At 38.2% G+C, this 18,562-nt stretch overlaps 1 protein-coding gene across 1 annotated transcript in view; it reads right to left on the bottom strand.

The window, feature by feature from the left end:
* Positions 1 to 18,562, bottom strand: part of LOC122792867 (polypeptide N-acetylgalactosaminyltransferase-like 6) — a 1,270,224-nt gene that overhangs the window by 132,445 nt on the left and 1,119,217 nt on the right. Inside the window, exon 6 of the mRNA XM_044060426.1 lies at positions 11,106 to 11,213. Within this exon, the coding sequence (XP_043916361.1) occupies positions 11,106 to 11,213 (108 nt within the window). The remainder of the gene's footprint in view (positions 1 to 11,105; positions 11,214 to 18,562) is intronic.

Here is an 18,562-nt window from a genome sequence, read left to right as displayed (position 1 = left end):
AAGACCTTAATCATTATGCCAAACCCACCGCCCTTATGACAACCCCCCACCAAAAAAATATCGGTAAACTGTATGCAAACTCTGCAATACTCATTCTCTGTCTCTAAACTCACTGCAATTACACCTTGTGCCACATAGGTTATGAGGTTACGTGCAGGTTTGACTGTCTTTAAGAGGGCATAAATTCTTATATCCCCATAAGAGGATGTTTGGTCAATGGCCCACCAACTGTTGCCCTATGTTCCTGTGCCATGGTTTTTGCTTTCTCTATGACAGCATGATCATATCAGTGGACCTGAGGTAGACCATTTCATAGTTGTGGTCTTGCCCACCCACTGCATTCACATTGCTGACATCAGACCAGGTAAGGTTATGGTAGGGCTGGTCAGCTGCATAGACTTCAAAGAGCCATCAGCCATGGAACTAGAGGACCTGTAGTACCACTTCATTCTCAGCATCTGAGAATTTTGGCTTCTGTCTGGATGTGGACAGCACACCAGATGCAGTAGTTTCTCTGTGTCCTATTTTTAGACATAGCGTTGTTGGTATGGAAAACAATGGAATTAATAGCCTTCTTCCTGCAATTACCTTACAATTCCTTGCACTACTACTACTACTACTATTATCCTTCATGGCTATATATACTATGCTGACTTTTTGTGTGACAGTTAGATATTTGTACTGTATCCACAATCTTTAAGTAAATGTCGAGCACGTATGTATACTGAGCACATATTTCCCCACAAAAAAAGCACAGAAGTGAAACTGAACAAAAACACATGACCATTACAATAGCACTGTTACAAACATTATGGCTAATGACATAATGTACAAGGCGTACAACACTAAAACAGTATTGAACAGTACTGTGAATTTGAGCTCAGTCATGTGTCCCTCATCCAGTTTAGCAATCCTCCTGGCTAATGCATTTAGTACACTTGCAATGTACTCCTCAAAACACTTTTGCCAACACATTTACAAGTACTGAGAAACTGACATGCCTTATAGGTATCAAGGTAAAGAACAGCACAAAGGAATGGATTTGAAAAAAAGTATCACTTTCCTTATATGAGCAGATATCCTTAGCTAAAAGGAATGATTTCACTAAAATTCCCCTTAAGAGGAATTAAAATCCTTTAACATTGTTTACTTCTGTAGCTTACTGAGGCTCTGTGCTTCTTATTACACACACACACACACATATATATATATATATATATATATATACACACACACACACATATATATATATATATATATATATATATATATATTTATAACACTATATTGTAGGGTCACCCCTCTGCGTATGATGATTATGATAATTAAGGATCTGCTCATTATTGTTTTTGAATTACTCAATTTGCATGATAAGCATGCTTGGTAAACATCATGCAGATATCTACACAATTCCATACACATGACTGAGCATCTGCAGGGAGCTCCACACACACGTGGGCAGCCTATTATTTTAGGAGTGAGGGAATTGTCATGTCATATGTCAGCATCTGTAGACAGAGTCGCTGTAAATCATAAATTCTCAACAGCATACAGAAGGATGGTAGACTGACACATTTCACACCTTAAAGTTTCATTGGAATCATCATGATGTAATACCTATATTCCCTGAATTTGCCATCTGTCACACAAATGAGGTGCTCATTTATGCCCATCATTGCACGTAAAATGTGACATGCCAGCACTGTTTTGAACAACAATTGTCTGCCATTTTTCATAGGTTCATAGGTAGGTACTAGGCTATCAGCCCAAGGGCCTAAGTAAGCCTAGCCAACAAGGTTCCCTGGCTTATGCCACCCATGAAAGATATTTTCCTGTGCCACTGTCGAGCAGAGCCACAGAAGTGATCCCCGTGGTGGATTTCCTATTTCCCATCCACTCATCAAGATTTTTCTTGAAGAGTGCTAATGAGGAACTTTGCTTGACATAGATGGGTAGCTTGTTCCAGAGTATACGAAGTCTCTGGGACAGGAATCTATCCCTCTAGCATGCCTGTCTATTGTGGTGACAAGGTTTAGGTCCCTAGAGCATGTAGCTCAGAGAGATTGGGATTTCTTTAGGTGTAGCACGTCCAACAACTATGGGTTTGGCATAGCTTTATGTATTAGGCAGAGATCACCTCGGAATAGGCAATATGCTACAGAATAAATCTGGAGTTTTTTGAGACGGTCAGTGTAGGGCATCTGTTTGAGCCCAGTAATCCTCTTTGTGAGATGCTTCTGTGGCCTTTCCAGGCTTTTCCCTGAGATTCTTCAAGGTGAGACATCATGGATGGAGGGGAGCTTTGAGTGGTAGTGTGAGGAGGACTCAAAATATTTCCTAGACAACCTCTACAAGGAGTACAGCTGGAGGCCCCTGCAGGAGGGGGGACAGTGCTGTCACCATTACAGTGACATGAGATGCCGCTATCCTGATTTCCTTCACTGATGGCAGAATGAAGTTAAACAGCGCTCACCACCTCCATACTGCATGCATACCTTATTTTAGATTAACAAATAACCTGCCACTGCATGCCTTCCAAAAATTTTACTTTATACCCTTTTTACATCTCAAGACCCTAAAGAGATCAAAGGAATAAGCAGCTGAACAGAACCAGACTGGAGTGCATAAGAGAGAATGATGGGGTGAGTATAAATGTTTTCATAAAAGTGTCTGTCTTTTAATAGCAAAAATAGTAAGGACTAAAAATATATAACTTCCATATACCCATGCCACATCTGTCAGCACTGGCATAGCTGTAAGGCAGCAGTATGACTGTGCAATGATACAAGTATGTTTCCACATGCCTTCGCCTGTATAGGTGAACAAGTGGGGCACAAGGTTAAGTCTGTACTGTCGCATGGTGAAGATTTCTGTGGGTTCAGTTTTCACTCATCCCACAGCTTTGTTCTGTTGAAAAGTATTTCATGTATATTTTTCTGTCTCAGTAGTTTCACTGGTGCAGCACATTGGCCATCTATATAAGATCATCATTAGTAGTTTGGTGGACACTTTCTAATACACAGTAGAAATAGAAGTTGGTTTCCTTTGTCTGTCATCTGTGATTGAAATACATATATGTTTGTGTAGTATGTTTGCTTTGTATATGTACAGTATTCTCAGACATTAGATTGCATCTCTAACCAGAAGCACACATTGGTCTGTCTAAATAGCTCCTGCCAGTAATCTTCTATCAGTCAGACTGTGTGATGACGGTTGTTGGTTTAGATACCTCCTATATATATATATATATATATATATATATATATATATATATATATATATACATATATATATATATATATATATATATATATATATATATATTCACACACACACACACACACACACACACACACACACACACACACACACACACACACACACACATACACACACACACACACAAAACAGGCTTCTGAAATGCATGAGTATTTACTAGTTTGAAAACTGTATTATGCTTTACTGTATCATTATGAACATAGCTAGAAATACAATTTTTCTTTGTATTTATATTTCTCTTCCTTGCCACTAGCCTTTTTCTTACATACATTTATTTTCTTTTTCTCCATTGTTTACTGTTCTATGCAGTAGCACAGCAAACTTGCACCTATCCCACTGGCAAGGCTTATCGGCCTCCTCACAGGTGGCAGCAGCAGTAGCAGCACCACCACCATCACCACCATTACCATCACGACCACAGCCACAACCAGTTGATGCAGTTAGCACATCTGGGCCCCAGCCTGCCACAATTGCCTTCACCACTCCCCTGCCCTAACTGCATTACCTGCATCAGGTAGCCCTCCTCTGTAAAATGGTGCAGTATTACACATTGGTAGCAGTGGGAGTAAAAGTGACACCTTAGTCACCCATTCACATTTAGCCGAGCTTGTGGGGATATCAGTGACAGGAGGTGGGATGCCTGCATGAAGACCATGCTCCACTGACCTGTTGAGTCATGTCCATGCTCAGTACTGGTGCCATCTTATGAGCCAGTGGTGACTGTACCTAAGGTGACAAGTATTTTTCCAGTGGGTCTCAGCTGATAAAGACTGCAGCAACGAACACCCAATCCTATCCTCCAAACCGATGTTCCCCATCTTTCCCTTCTCTTCATAATAGTGGACACATTTCCCGCAAATAAAGTACTTGCCTCCTACCCCAACTCCATCCTGTTCATTCCTTATTTGCTCACCTTTTGTTCTAAATTCTGTTTCTGTCCTCTTTTCATTTCAATCCTAAACTCCCATTGTCAACCTTTAATCTTCAAAATGGATAAACATACTACACACATGCTCAAAAAGATAGTGTAAACCACTCATCATTTTGTGGTCAGACTGCATGATGGGCTGTGGAAAGCACTGTCAATGCTCTTGTACAACTAACTCTGCTCATCGTATGCAAAGAATGATGTCATGTCCTATGTATATTGGCATTGCTTGCCATTAGTTGTACAAATGAGATGAATTAATAGGGTAAAGTTTGCACCTTTAGTCTAAGTGCTTTCAAGGCCCATCTTGCTCACAAAGTGATTTGTAGTGTTAATGCAAAGAATGGAGAGTTCAAATTTTATTTATTCTGTATTGACCAGATCAGACCAGGTCAATACCACTAAACTAGTAGCCTCTTTTGTGGGGAGACTTGAGGTGATTCCTATGCTAACATGAAATTTGGCCATGGCATCCGGGTACTTCCTCCTTACTCTTTTTGATAGATGCCATGGCTAGATTTCCCTTACTAATGGAAGAACCATCTAACATCAAACAGATTCATTTAATGTCTCATCTGAAGGACGAACACACTCAGGAGTGCAGCACTTCTAATGCTACACTGTAGTTTCAGCAATCCAGTCACCTAGAGTGAGAAAAGAAACCACAGCCTTCTGGTCTTCCAGCATCAAAGGTGAGTGTGCTATCTGTTGAACTAATGACACTAACACCATTCCCAGTGTGTAATTTTTTTAAATGTACTACTTTCAGACAACAAATGTGTAACAATCACCTGCTCTGTGCTTCACCGATACCTTCAACTGTGACTGCATTTATTACTCACCTTGTTAAGGAAGTACAGGGTTGATTGTAACTGGACAGAATTGATAGTTTACATCCCCCAGGTCTAAATAGAAGATTTTTAATGACAGTTTCACTATAGTACAGGTACACTAATCAAACAATGATGATTTCAGGACTGCGTAGGTCAGTAAATCCTGTTACATTTCTGTATTTCAACTATTGTATACAAGTTTCAAATTTTCTAAGTTCAAATACTTCAGACTAATATCTTCATGTATCTCCCAGGCCCTTTCTCCATCATGTTTGGTATCCACATTTTACTCATCAGCTCCCTTTGCAGTGCTCTGTCCTTTTTGTTTGTTTCTGTGTCCCCATTACCACCTATACCCTCCACCCTTGGTCATCTTAGCCTTATATTAATCCATAAGACATTTGTCCGCATGTCTTTTGCCTTGAGTTACAACAACAGATCAGCACCTTAGTATTACCATTTGTGCACACAGTTTCACACTGACTACCTTAGATGCTCATGCACGATCAATGTTTACATCAGATGCTCGTACTTTACTGTGGTCATGACTTGGTCTAACATGATCTTCTCACAGATCCCTACTGCATTCTTGATGAGCAGCTCATCATTACACCCGCTGGCCTAGCTGCACGCATTGTTAATGAGTACATGCATACTAATTGATGATCGCATGGCCATGATTATGGACACAATGTTTCTGAATTGCAGGGATGAGTAGAGACACAAAGCGGTAGAATCATATTTGGCAGAAAAAAAAATCAGTAGAAATCACAATTGTGAGAATCACATTTCATCTAAAACTAAACTAAATTCTTTATTTCTACTAGAAGTTAAATGAACAAATTCCAAAATTCCAAAACACACAAAGGAGAAAAATAATACTGTAAGCATTTTTTAAGGGGTTAAGCCCCCCTGCACTCCTGATGTAAGGAACAATACTCCACACATTTGCACCAACTTGAAGAAAGGAAAAATCTCCCAGAAACAATGAAATTACTGTGGCACACATTTACAAATAGTATCAGCAGTAATGTCCCACATGAAGCAGTAAGGGTAGCTCCCTACACCAGCAATATTTATTAACTGTAACCCTTAGAAAATAATAAAAACATTACCGACTTTACCAAACATGTCAAAATATCAAGAACAACACACATTCTGCAATTATCAGCTAAAAAACTACTCAAAATTCAAACTACAAATATAACCAATACATGTGTGTGACTAATTGGGACCAAATATACCATATCCAGAAAAAACACACACACACATGTGCACGTATACACACACACACACACACACACACACACACACACACACACACACACACATGTGTGTGTGTGTGTGTGTGTGTGTGTGTGTGTGTGTGTGTGTGTGTGTGTGTGTGTGCATGTGTGAGTGTGTCTGTGTCTGTGAGCATGAATAGGCTTGCATGAGTATGTGTGTGTTTGTCTGTGTGCACTTATGTGTATCATAGATATGTGCAAAGGTACACACCCACACATACTGTAGTACTATTTATTTATTTATTGCATTTGTTTACCAGGAAAGTCTACTGGGCCTAAAAGAGCCCATTTTCAGTGGAGGCCTGGGGAGAAAAGGTCCAACAAAAATATAGATACAGAAAAAATAGGAAACTCACCCTGGGGATCATTTCTATGGCTCTGCTCGACAGGAGCACAGGAAAATAATTTTCTTGGGTGGCGAAAGCCAGGGTACCTTTTTGGCTAGGCTTATATAGGCCTTAGGGCCAATAGCCTAGTATGTACCTATGAACTTATTAACTGGTGCAGAAGTAGAAATAGTGTTACAGAGAGTAAATACAGTAACATATACAGAATATATACATAAAAGCAGGAATCAAGTTTGTTTGATTACAGTAATATACACAGAAAATATAAATTAAAGCAGAATTCAATGAATTCAATCAGAGAGGTATAAACAGATATATATATTAATAAGTATTATTGTGCCAGTATTAACAAGTGAAGATAAAAATAAACAATAAATATGGAGAAAGTATCATCAGTCACTAGTAGCAAAATACATAGGAATTTAGTAATCATATAAGGAGAGTGAAGAGGTTAGGTTATAGAGCAGGAACATAGCCAGGAAGAGTTGAGATGATACTACAACTTCTACTAATACTACCAGTGATGATGATGATTAATAATAATAATAATAATAATAATAATAATTGGTAAAGGATTACAAATATATTTTCCAAAGTTTTCTTTTTGTGATGTCAATTTAAGTTTGACAGATTAGTAAATTAATTCAAGCATGTCCTGATAACATTATGCATTCCATATACATTAAGCAAACTTTTAGTATACCTTGAGCCCTAATAAATGTATGCATTTTTTTCAGCAAGCTAGCACAGAAGACAGGTCAGTAACATTATGAGTTGCTAATATGTAGGCATTCTAACTTCTAATGAATTTTAAATTTGATATTAGAATTGTGTTTTAATAAAAAGATGATTTAACATGCACTTTTTGATGGTTAAAATTAATAGAAGTCTTGATCTTTCAATATCTGACATGTAAAGCATGTACATTTAGGATGCTTCAAGAGATCTTTTTGACATTTAAGACTGACTGCATTTCAGGTTACGCTAGGTAACAAATATCAGTCTAGCTGGCTGTAACACCTCTCCTGAGAAGAAATGAACCAGAAAGTTGATATCATTTCCCAGCTGAACCAGCTTTGATTTCATGCTGTGGTAGAAATGATGCGACATCTTATAGATGTGGACTCCCCTGTGCTCGAATACCAATAAAGACATTTTCTTGAAGCATATGTGTTGGAATCACATACTTTTGAGTACTGTTTTGAAACTGCCACTTTGCCTTTTCAAATCTGCAAAACAATTAAGAATGAAAATGCAGGATTTTTACTGAATTCCAAGTACTCTATTTCCCCTTTTCTACATTATGGCAAGAAGCACAGTTGATTTTATAATTTAGTAGGGAGTTTGAAAAGGCTTGAGGCTTGCATCCTGCATATGAAATTATTTTTGAATTCTTGAAACTTTGAGATAATCAGAGCTGTGTATGTTGGCATGAAAAAAATCATGACTTTGTCTTATACATGCTTGTAAATTTCCTCCTTTATAAGTTCAATGTTTGGAACACTCCAACTGTTGGCAAATCTGGTGCTGTTCTGTAGCGGTTTCTAAAAGAAGCTCCAGCTACTCAGAAAGTTCAGAGAGCCTGATTGTCCTGACAAATTTCTCATGATAAACACAGAAACATTTTCAACTTTGCTTTGACATTTCGTTTTTCTTATTATAGAAAGTTATTGTTTGCTCTCCTCTCGAATAGTGGACATGCAGTTTTGTGCTAAGATTATTGTTTGGCTCTAAGATAAAAAAAAAACATTTCAGCATGTGACTGCATTTAGTTTATATTTTAGAAGAGTTTATCCACACATAAAATGTAATGTTGGAATTTCAGAGAAAAACATAAGTGTTGCTCCTTGTAACATTGTTTCTTATTTTAGGAGAGTTACACCAATGCATAAAAACAACTGTGGGCATGCTTTTATGTAACTAACTCCTGATTCTCCTGAAAAGAAAATGTAATCTGCTTCTACCGCAGGTACCTAACATTTTCACCATTACACAGTTTATCTATGCAGTATCATTTTCAGTATCTTCAGTCAGTTACCCTTGCTAGGTGTAGCATATGTCCAGTAATCTGCAAAGATTTATTTTCAAAGGATCTGTTTGATCCTCATCATCTTCATTTTTAAAGCGAATCTACTGATCCCAGACAGACTACTGAAACAGTACTGTATCTCATGCAATACATTGTGAAAAACAACTAATCACAGCATATACCGTGACACTTTATGGACAATGTAAATGAATCTGAAGACAAATGTAGTTAGGACTGAATAAAATAATAATAATAATAATGAAGTAATAGTCAGAAAATCAAAACATGGATTTTCTCTTCTCTTCACTGTAGTCATAAAATATCACAGATACTAGTTTTGGATCTTTGAACCCACTCTGTTAGAGTGAAATATACCCATTCTGATAGAGTGAACCTACTCTGACTGTGAACCAGTAACATAAAATGTCCACAATCAGTAGTTGTGATGTTAGTTTATTCAAACACATATCTATGACCCCATTTGTGTTGTATTTGCGCGCGCGCGCACACACACACACACACACACACACACACACACACACACACACACACAAACACACACAAGCACACATGCACGCACACACACACACACACACACACACACACACACACACACACACACACACACACACACACACACACTGATAATACTCCTGCCAAAGCAGATAGATAACTGTTTAACTGTGATCAAATGATAATAGGATCTGTCACTGTCATCCATAGGCAGTGTCTGTACCCATCAATTTGCCACTTTATTAACAGTGCACATCTCAGATGCCTGATTGTGATTAAAAATACCACAGTAAGGTATTCCATCTTGTTTCACACAAATGTACACTAGCCATTCAAAGCCAGTGCAGTGACTATTTAACTTGATCAAACAACAGCAAGGATCAATCACTTTTACTCACAGCCCATCTCCTATTCACTAATTATAGCTATTTTATTGACCATGTATACTTCTGATGTCTGTTTATGATCAAATAGAAATGTCTAGACTAATGTATTTTAACTTGCATCACACAGCCATGCAAACCCTAACATTGCCCAAGTCCAGCACCACATAGAAAAAAAAAACATAAATAAGTTGAGTATAGTTTCATGTTATGGGATGCTTTACAGAATAATTCCAGCCATTGAAAATAAAATTCTCCATTCTTGAATACTTTTTACAAACATTTAGCACATCCATGGATATTGTCCATTAACATATGAAAAGTGCTTTGCTGATATAATTAAATTGCACTAGGTATGAAGAAATCAAGATCAGAAAGAATGAAAAAATGTATTGCCTTTTTAAATAAAAAACATAGTGTTCTGCTCTTTGTCTACCAGCAATATATTCTTTAAATGTTATCAGTTTTATCCTTTGAAGGATTGCAAGAGAGCTGAAGCTTCTTCTGGCACTCAGTAGGTGCAAGGTTAAAAATATTCAAGAACCACAGCAACTACTGCAATTCAAACTTCAGAAACAATAATAATAAAAAAAAATTCCAGGGTTGGTCAGCACGATGCAATGCTGCTAGAGCAGAGGAGGTATGACTGTTTGCTTCTGAGCTGGGGACACAACCATAGGTTCTGTTCCTGCCCAGTCTGAGGGGTATGACTCACTACCTGGTTGTGAATGGCTCCACCCTCTTTCTGCAGCAACAATACCAATGGGGGAGCCAATGGTGAGGTTAGTAAAAAAAAATACAGTTCTGAATTATATTGAAAATGTCTATATTTTCTCACATTAGCTTTACAGTCTACTCAGTTACCCTGAACTATCTGTATTGCCCCATATCACCAGTTAGTGTAACACTTGTCCTTATGTTTTATACACATGCTGGAGGCTGCTGGATTCCTAGAAGCATACTATCCTCTATCAGGATGCACTTTCCTTAATATCTCCAACTCATTTCGCTATCTTTTTTCAGTCTGTGCTCCAGCCAAAGCTTTTAGTCATTTCACCACTTCACTAAATTCTTCACCATGACAGATCTTAAAACTAACTCTTCACTTTCTTTTCCAGACACTTCTGGCATCATTCTGCTTAAACTCAGATTTCATCTAGCAATGAAGTGTATATGTATAGCTTTACTGTCCAAAACAGGTTAGCCTTCTGCTATCCAAAATACTGGTATCAGCTAGACAGCTAAATTTACACATGGAGCTGCAGTCTCAGATATTTAAACAGCCTTTTGCTCTCTAAATGGTGTGCAGACAAACAAAGGTTTTGTTTCTTGTCTTCTTGTATTATTACAGTTGGCTATTCACTCATACCCAATGGATTAATTTTGCAAATGGTTAAAATTTGGAAACATGGAGAAGTAAAAGTTTATTTTTAAATGTTACATGGTTAATTCTCATATACTGCCTTTCTGTCTTACTGTGTTTTTTACTTAATTTTGTAGTACTCACCCTTGCAAGGCTGGTTCCGGTTGGAACTTTGTAAGGAACATACTTCCTGTAGATGTGACCAACTCTGGAACAAGGAACATCATACATAGCCCCTCCACACATCCATACCTGAAATCAAACAAGAAAAAAGTAAGAAAGTAATAATTCATTTTCATGAAATATCTTACTGAATATACTGTATGTGTGGCATTTAATAAAGTCTTTGTTTATTGGAAAAACGTGCTTGTTTTTTATTCCATAGGAAAATGCTAATGTATAAAGTACTCACCATAATGGTTGACTCTCATATTTTATTATATTGATGCCTGACATTGTATTCCTTCAAGCCACATCCATCAGGATCCGGAGCAGTCAGTCCATCCCATAAAAGATGCCTCACCTTGACGCAGGAATAAATGTTAGTAAAAACTGCAGAATTAATATTCTGAACTGCTTTAGGTTTGTCTTCTCTGTTCTGGCTCATATAAGAAAAATGTAGAAGTGGTCTTTATTTTCAGCTCTTTAGTTTTACTCAGTATGGTTAACCAGTAAGGAGGACCATATGCAACATTTTTGGGGAAAGAACCAACATGTATTAGACTGTGTTTTTTAAGCACATTCTACTACATAACTTAAATAGGCTGTTACTGTTATTGGTCTGAAGTTATTGTTTACCTGAGACTGGCAAAGAGTGACAGCTTTCATCTCAAGTACAGGGAAAGTTGTTCAAAAGTCACACCATCATTTGAAAAAAAAATGGAAAAACAACAGTCAGCCTTAAAGGAACCACAATTTTTGAGACTTGAACTGAGATTTCTGAAACCTTAGTCAATTACAAATCTTCTCATTGTTAAAATGCGTGCACTCATGGATGACAATCTATTTTCTGAAATACTCAGTTTTAATATAAAGTATCCAGTCATAATATTTTTCTTGTTTTTCCTAGTATTTTCCTCCTGTGCCTCCATTGGCTCAATTGTTCCCTGGTCCTTTCTGGTATTTGTGGAGACTGGGTGAGGAAGGTGAAAACCTGGGACAATAACTGATACATAGCAGGGACCAGCATGTTTTTTCATGCTTCTTAACTCCTCTCCAGCCCTACTTATTGGAGCCAACAGGTGCTGTTGAAGTACAGTCTGCAGTAGTACTGAGTGGTGCATGTACCTGTCAGCCCAGACTGTCGATCATAGCCTTCACATTACTGCTTATCCACCTGACCTCCAGCAGGAGGCAGGCATACCGTAGGCTGAACTGCCTTCCTGCCTCTGGGTTTCGTGATCCTACCTACAGATCACTCCTACCACCACTCACCTTCATATCCTTAGCTGGCTGCTCGAACTATGGTTAACAGGACTCCAGTCATAGCTTTACTCCTCTGCTTCACAAAGATGGATATCTTCTCATAATACTGAAACAGCCACTAACTTTCACGGCTAGCTCTTTGGTATCAGTTAAATTGTCAGTGTCTGCATGTAAGTAACCAACTGTATCAACATATAGCATTAACTAATAAGTATGGTCAGAGGAATAGTTGTGTTAGTTTTTTGTATGTTCATAGGTTAGTACTAAGCTAACTGCCCTTGTGAGCCATTTTAAGCCTAGCCAATTATCCCTTGTGAGACTCAAACCCTGCACCTTGTGTTTGTAAGGCAAACACCTTAACCATTAGCTCACCCTCCCACTGTTTTTATTCCTTCATGTCTATTAGTGATCTGGATGGTCAAGGTGATCTGAACTCAACTTGTACACTTTTGGATGAGAGCTGATCAAGGCATGGTTAACATATAAGCAGCCATTAGGGTAATTTTGGTTTGTAGCCATAACTCTCATAATATCACACTTGACATAGTCCCCAGTGTAAAATTACTTGGCATCGCTATTGATATGAACTTAGAATTCAATCTACATATCCAAAACTCAGTTAAAAAAAGCTAACCAAAAACTGTGAATCCTATACAGAGCTAAACCCTATGTTATAGTCCAAGAGCATAAGTCTTTCTATATTGGTAAGATGACCGGAATGCTTAAAGAATGTATTATGCAACATCTGGGTGACATCTGGAAAATGAATCTCTTTAATGCTTTAGCCAAGCATATATCCAGTAATGAAAGGCACACATTTGAATGTACACTACTGCAACTGATATCAGATAATCGGGGGGGGGGTGATATTAACAATAGAGTTGAGCTAGCTGAAATGCAGTGGACAGCAAGGATGCAAGCAGATAAATCACCAGGAATTAATGCTACTATGCCTTTAAAACCTGTTCTTAAGAAACGTAGATCATATCAGTGACTTAATTGTTTTATTGATTAGCGTTTATTGCTTGTTCTATTATTGCTAAGATATTTAAACTTGGATGCAATATTTGTCTGTTATATGGATCTGAAGAAGCACTTTGTGTGAAAGCGCTTATCCTGTCATATTTTTAATAAACTACATATGCTTTTAGCTGTGGTGGTCGCTTGGAGTTTTTGGTTTCTGCATTTGCAGTTTGTTCTCCTGGGTGACCTTTGGCTGCTGGTGGTTGCAGTTTTCATTCTATTTAACTTAAAACAGATCCTTGTGGTACACGGATTTTCTATTGAGAAGGAAGAAGAGTATGTGATGTTCTAGTTTACAGTTTTGTAGTATTATAATTCATCATGCTCTGTTAATATTTTGAGGAGTAGTTGTTAGGATACTGTAACAAAAATCTTTTTAAGATAAACAACAGGGAGCAATTTCAGGAAATAAGGAGAGAGCAGGATTTTGGAAGCAGATAATTTAGGAGAACAGCAGCAATGAAAATACATAATATTATATCCAGAAAATTACAGAAGGGGTTCTAAGAACTATGCCAGCACTGGAATGGAGAAAGAAGATTTTTGCCAATAGGGATGACCACAAGCCTTCTTCTTCTCCTTTTGGCTGCTCCCATTAGGGGTCGCCACATCAGATCATCTGTCCACAGAACAACTGGCAGTAGAGTTTTATAGTGTCGCATTGCCAGCCCAGTGCTCAACCTTCCTCAGAAGGCACATACATGCATACACTCACACCTAGGGCTAATTTGGAATGTCCAATCCACCTGCAGCATGTCTTAGGAATCTGGTAGGAAACACAGCACCTGGGGGAAACCCATGCTAATACACAGGGGACATGCAGACTTCACATAGAAGGCACCCCAGCCAAGAATCGAAAGAAAGAATCTCTTGCTGTGAGGTAACAATGCTAACTTCTGCACCACTGTGCCACCCCCCCCCCCCAGTAGGGATGACTGCTAGTAGTGGTATATAAAGGGGGCTGTAATTTACTGAAGAAACAGACAAAGGAACCAAGATATTGGGAACAATTAACTAGAGAGGGAAAGATAACAGAGTGGAATGAGGCCACTCAGAAGTTTGGATTACGTGTTACAGAATGTCTTCCCTTCCAAGGATTGATATCAGAGCATAGGCAAAAAGAAAGGGATACGGGACTGCTAAGTAAAAGACCAGTTCTGGTAGAGTTTTTAGTTGAGTCTAGAACTGAAGCTGTTGTTAAAAAAGTAATAATTAGTAGGGCATATAAAATATTGCATGATAACTATACGAATCAGTCAGAGGAGGTTAGAAAAGACTGGGAAGAGAGACTGAAAGGCAATTTACAATTTACAAAGGAACAATGGGATGACATCTTTATAGATTCATAGATTATTACTAGGCTAATAACCCAGGGGGCCTTTCTAAGCCTATCCACATTTTCCCGAAAGAATACTGGTGTCCTTTTTCCAAACAGGATACTGAGGGCCAGGCATTTTTAAGCTACATCTGTCCATAAGCGACATGGGTACCAGACCCAGTGTTAATTTCCTTTTCCCCATCCACTGGTCTAGATTGCTCTTAAACTGGGTAATAGACAAACTAAAAAGCATGTTGCAGGATCCCACAGTCATTGCTAAAGGTTTATGGGTTTATACTAGGCTATCATTCTGGAGGCCATTACACACCTAGTGCATAATCAGACATCAGAATCAAACCCTGTACATTATAATTGTGAAGTAAAGACTTAAACATTATGCCTCCCAAGTATGTGACAAAATCCAGAAGGTTTAGTATTTTTGTTTGGAAGCATTTGCATATGTATTTGTATACCCTAGGCAGACTATTCTCAGGTAGAGAACAAAAGCTGGAGGTATGATGGAAAAGACAGTAGTAATTGGGAACAAGCATTTTTGGGATGCAACGAGTAGGCATATTGTGAAAATTCCCTAAAGAGTAGTCTGTATGAAATGCTGTGGTAGCAAATGGCTATAAAGGCAATGATTCTTCTCAGCTGGGAAACAGAATATGAATTGCTTTTACATAGTAAGGCCTTACTAAGTTTAATGATATTGGCTACCAAAAAATCATTTACTAGAAAATGGAAATCTGAATCTAAGCAACTTTAATTGAAGTACTTAATATTATAAATAAGATAAAAGTACTAGACGTGGAATCTTTAGAAAAAGGAATAAGCAAATTACATGGAAATAAATGGAATTTGTGGGAACAATACATGTAAAATAATATTTAGGAGGAGGAGTGGGGATTTAAGAAAGGCCAGAATTGTACAATTAAGTAATGTTGGTGTGAATAAAGAGAACTTCTATTTAATGAATAATGCTTGAATATTGCAAATGCAAATATTTTTTTGTGTTACTGTATGTGTTCCTATGTCTTAAGTAATAATTTAACAAATCATAGGATAATAAGATCATTGTGATTGCATGGTTAATGGGATCTATATTATAATCTCAAAGTTTGACAATGTCGAATACGATATTGTTGACACGAGAATAGCAAAAATGCACTACATTGAATGTTTAAACAGAAAATCTCCGTAGGGGGAGATTTCCATTTACTTCAATGTAGTGCATTCTCGGAGTTGGTATGTTTAAGTAGGGGGGTGTGAGGGGTGCAGGGCGGCTTGTCCTCCTGCCTACACACTATTTAGTTTTTTTTTTAATTTAGTTTTTTTTTGTTTCGATGGTTTAAGACTTCAATTACTAAAGTTCGATCTTTAGTGATTCGAAGTTTTAAACCTTCGAGATTATAATATAGACCCGGTTAATGACCATAATGGACCTTTTTAAGTCTAGCTATGCTACATAAATTAAATAGAATGGTTTAGATCCCAAAGGTTTTGTGTAAGGTATATGTAACTTGGGCATGGTTGGTCAAGCATTTATAAGCTCTCTGTCTTTGTAATAGGGACATAGATGCTGGGCCAGTGGTAAATTTATGATTCTCGATTCCAGGTTGCACTTGAATAAGTATAGGGAAGAACTTTGTGTCACCTGAGTTGGAAGCCTGTTTTAGAGAAGTGGTAGTCTCTGAGCCACATATCCATCTCTTTAACATGTCTTATTTCTGTTACAGGTGAACTTAAGGTCCACATACTGATTATTTCTGATGCTATTTTGTGCAACATATCCATTAAGTCCGTGTCAGAAGATGTTTTTTATTCAGTCATAGATCACCTCTTAGCAGTCTGTAGGAGATCAAATATAAGGATAAGGCTTTGAGGTGGTCCACATAGGACATGCTGATTACACCATGTATTCTTCTTGTGAGGAATCTCTGTGGATTTTACAGTTATTGCATATGCCTGGTCAGGTACATATCAAAGGGGGGCACTGTATTTGATGACTGGTCCTGGATATCTTACCATTGCTTATAAGTTGCACAACATAGAATTATTTTTTTACAACATTAGACACATGGTGGTCACAGACCAAGTGACTGTCTACATGCTTTTACAAATCTCTAATAGTTCTATCTCTAGGGGTGTATTATCAATGTAATAATTTGCAGGGGGTGGTCATCTTTCTGAAAGTGACTATTCTGGACTTCTTAGCATTGAGATTAGACCGTTAGTTTGGGTGATTGGGGGATTCTGTGACTGCACTTAAAATATAATCACCTGAGAACTTAGCCAGCCAGAGGCCTTTGACACTGGCCTTGACTTTAGAGAAGTAGATTCCAAAGAGGAGCAGTCAAAGCACTGAACCTTGAGGGACCCCATTAGTGACTTGTCTTTTAATGGAGGTAGACTCACTTATCTTGAGTTCTCGGGTCCTATCTGTGAGCAAGTTGGCTATCCAGTTAGAGACATAGGGGGTTATACCTAATTTCAACATGCCCATTTTGGGTACTGTGTCAAATGCCTTAGCCAGGTTGAGGTAGGCAGTATGCACTGTTTTTCTGTCATCCATTGATTTATTGGCTTTCTCAAAGACATCCACCAGGTTAAGTAGTTATGACCTACCCTTAACAAATCCAAACTGAGCTGGATCCAGTGTCTGAAGGTTACCTATGTCACCATTTATCATATCCATGCCTATTCTTTCCATGGCTTTACATATGAGATGAGTTAAGCTTATGGGCCTATAGTTTCCCAGGTCCATGGAGTACCTACCATTGTGCAGAGGGATAACAGTCACAGTCCTCAATTTGCTCAGCAGGAAACCTGTTTGGTGATTCAAATGGGCCCTCATGATATTTAGGAAGCAACCTGGTCCCATGGAATCAGGTCTTTGGCCTTGGAGAGTGTTTTAGGACCTATTCCCTGGTGATAGTTGGAGGAGTTATGGCTGGAGGTATTTCTTGAGAGGTTTCTGGTGGTGAGAGTGAGGCAAAATTGGAAATGAACATATCAATTGGTAGATTAGCTATATCCTCCAGCTCAGTATACGTGGCTGCATTTAGAATTAATTTGGAATATTGTTGTGTATTGCCTTTGAGGTTCCAGACATAGCTGAAAATGCATTATAATTGTTCTTAGCCTAGGATGCTACTTTTACCTTGAATATGGTGTTGGTAGACTTAATTAGTCACTTGAGTTGCTTATTAATTTTAATGAGGGAGTTCTTGCCTTACTGGGCATTGCACTTCCTATTTTTGGACATGATTCTCTTCCTTTCATTGTACAACCTATTTATGCTGGGATTCCACAAGGGTAGTTTGTATTTTGAGCCTGTCCTCTGCTTATTTCACGTAGGTACTGCTCCATCTATGCAGCTGTATACATAATTGAAAGGAACATTGTGAATGACTCCACACAGGCAGCTGTGTTCCCTGGGTTTCTGATGGCTTGAATTGTTGCCAAGGTGTCACTTAAAAGCAAGACATTTGCCTTGGAATAATTCCTAAAAGTTTCAGGCTAAGGTGGTGTCAGAAGCTTTATTTTTAATTTGAAGGAGACAGTTTTGTGGTATGATGTGACCAATAAGGATATTACACTCAGGGTGGGGTGAGGGTGCAACATTCCCCCAAGTTTATAAGGTCGAGGTAAAGAATGTTTGTGCCCCTAGTGGGCATATGGGCTAGCTGGCTTAGAGTGTTCATGTTGTTAAAGTCCAAGAATCTGCATGTTTGGGGTTATGCATGTTTCCCAGTTGTAGAAGGGTAGTTGAAGTTGCCCATGAGTAAGGTTTGGTAGAATGGATAAAGACTCCAGTTCATTTAAGTAAGTG

Source organism: Protopterus annectens, chromosome 2.part0 (assembly GCF_019279795.1).
Source record: "Protopterus annectens isolate FY-2018-M chromosome 2.part0, PAN1.0, whole genome shotgun sequence".
NCBI classification, from domain to species: Eukaryota; Metazoa; Chordata; order Ceratodontiformes; family Protopteridae; genus Protopterus; species Protopterus annectens.
This window is presented reverse-complemented; position numbering and strand designations above follow the sequence as displayed.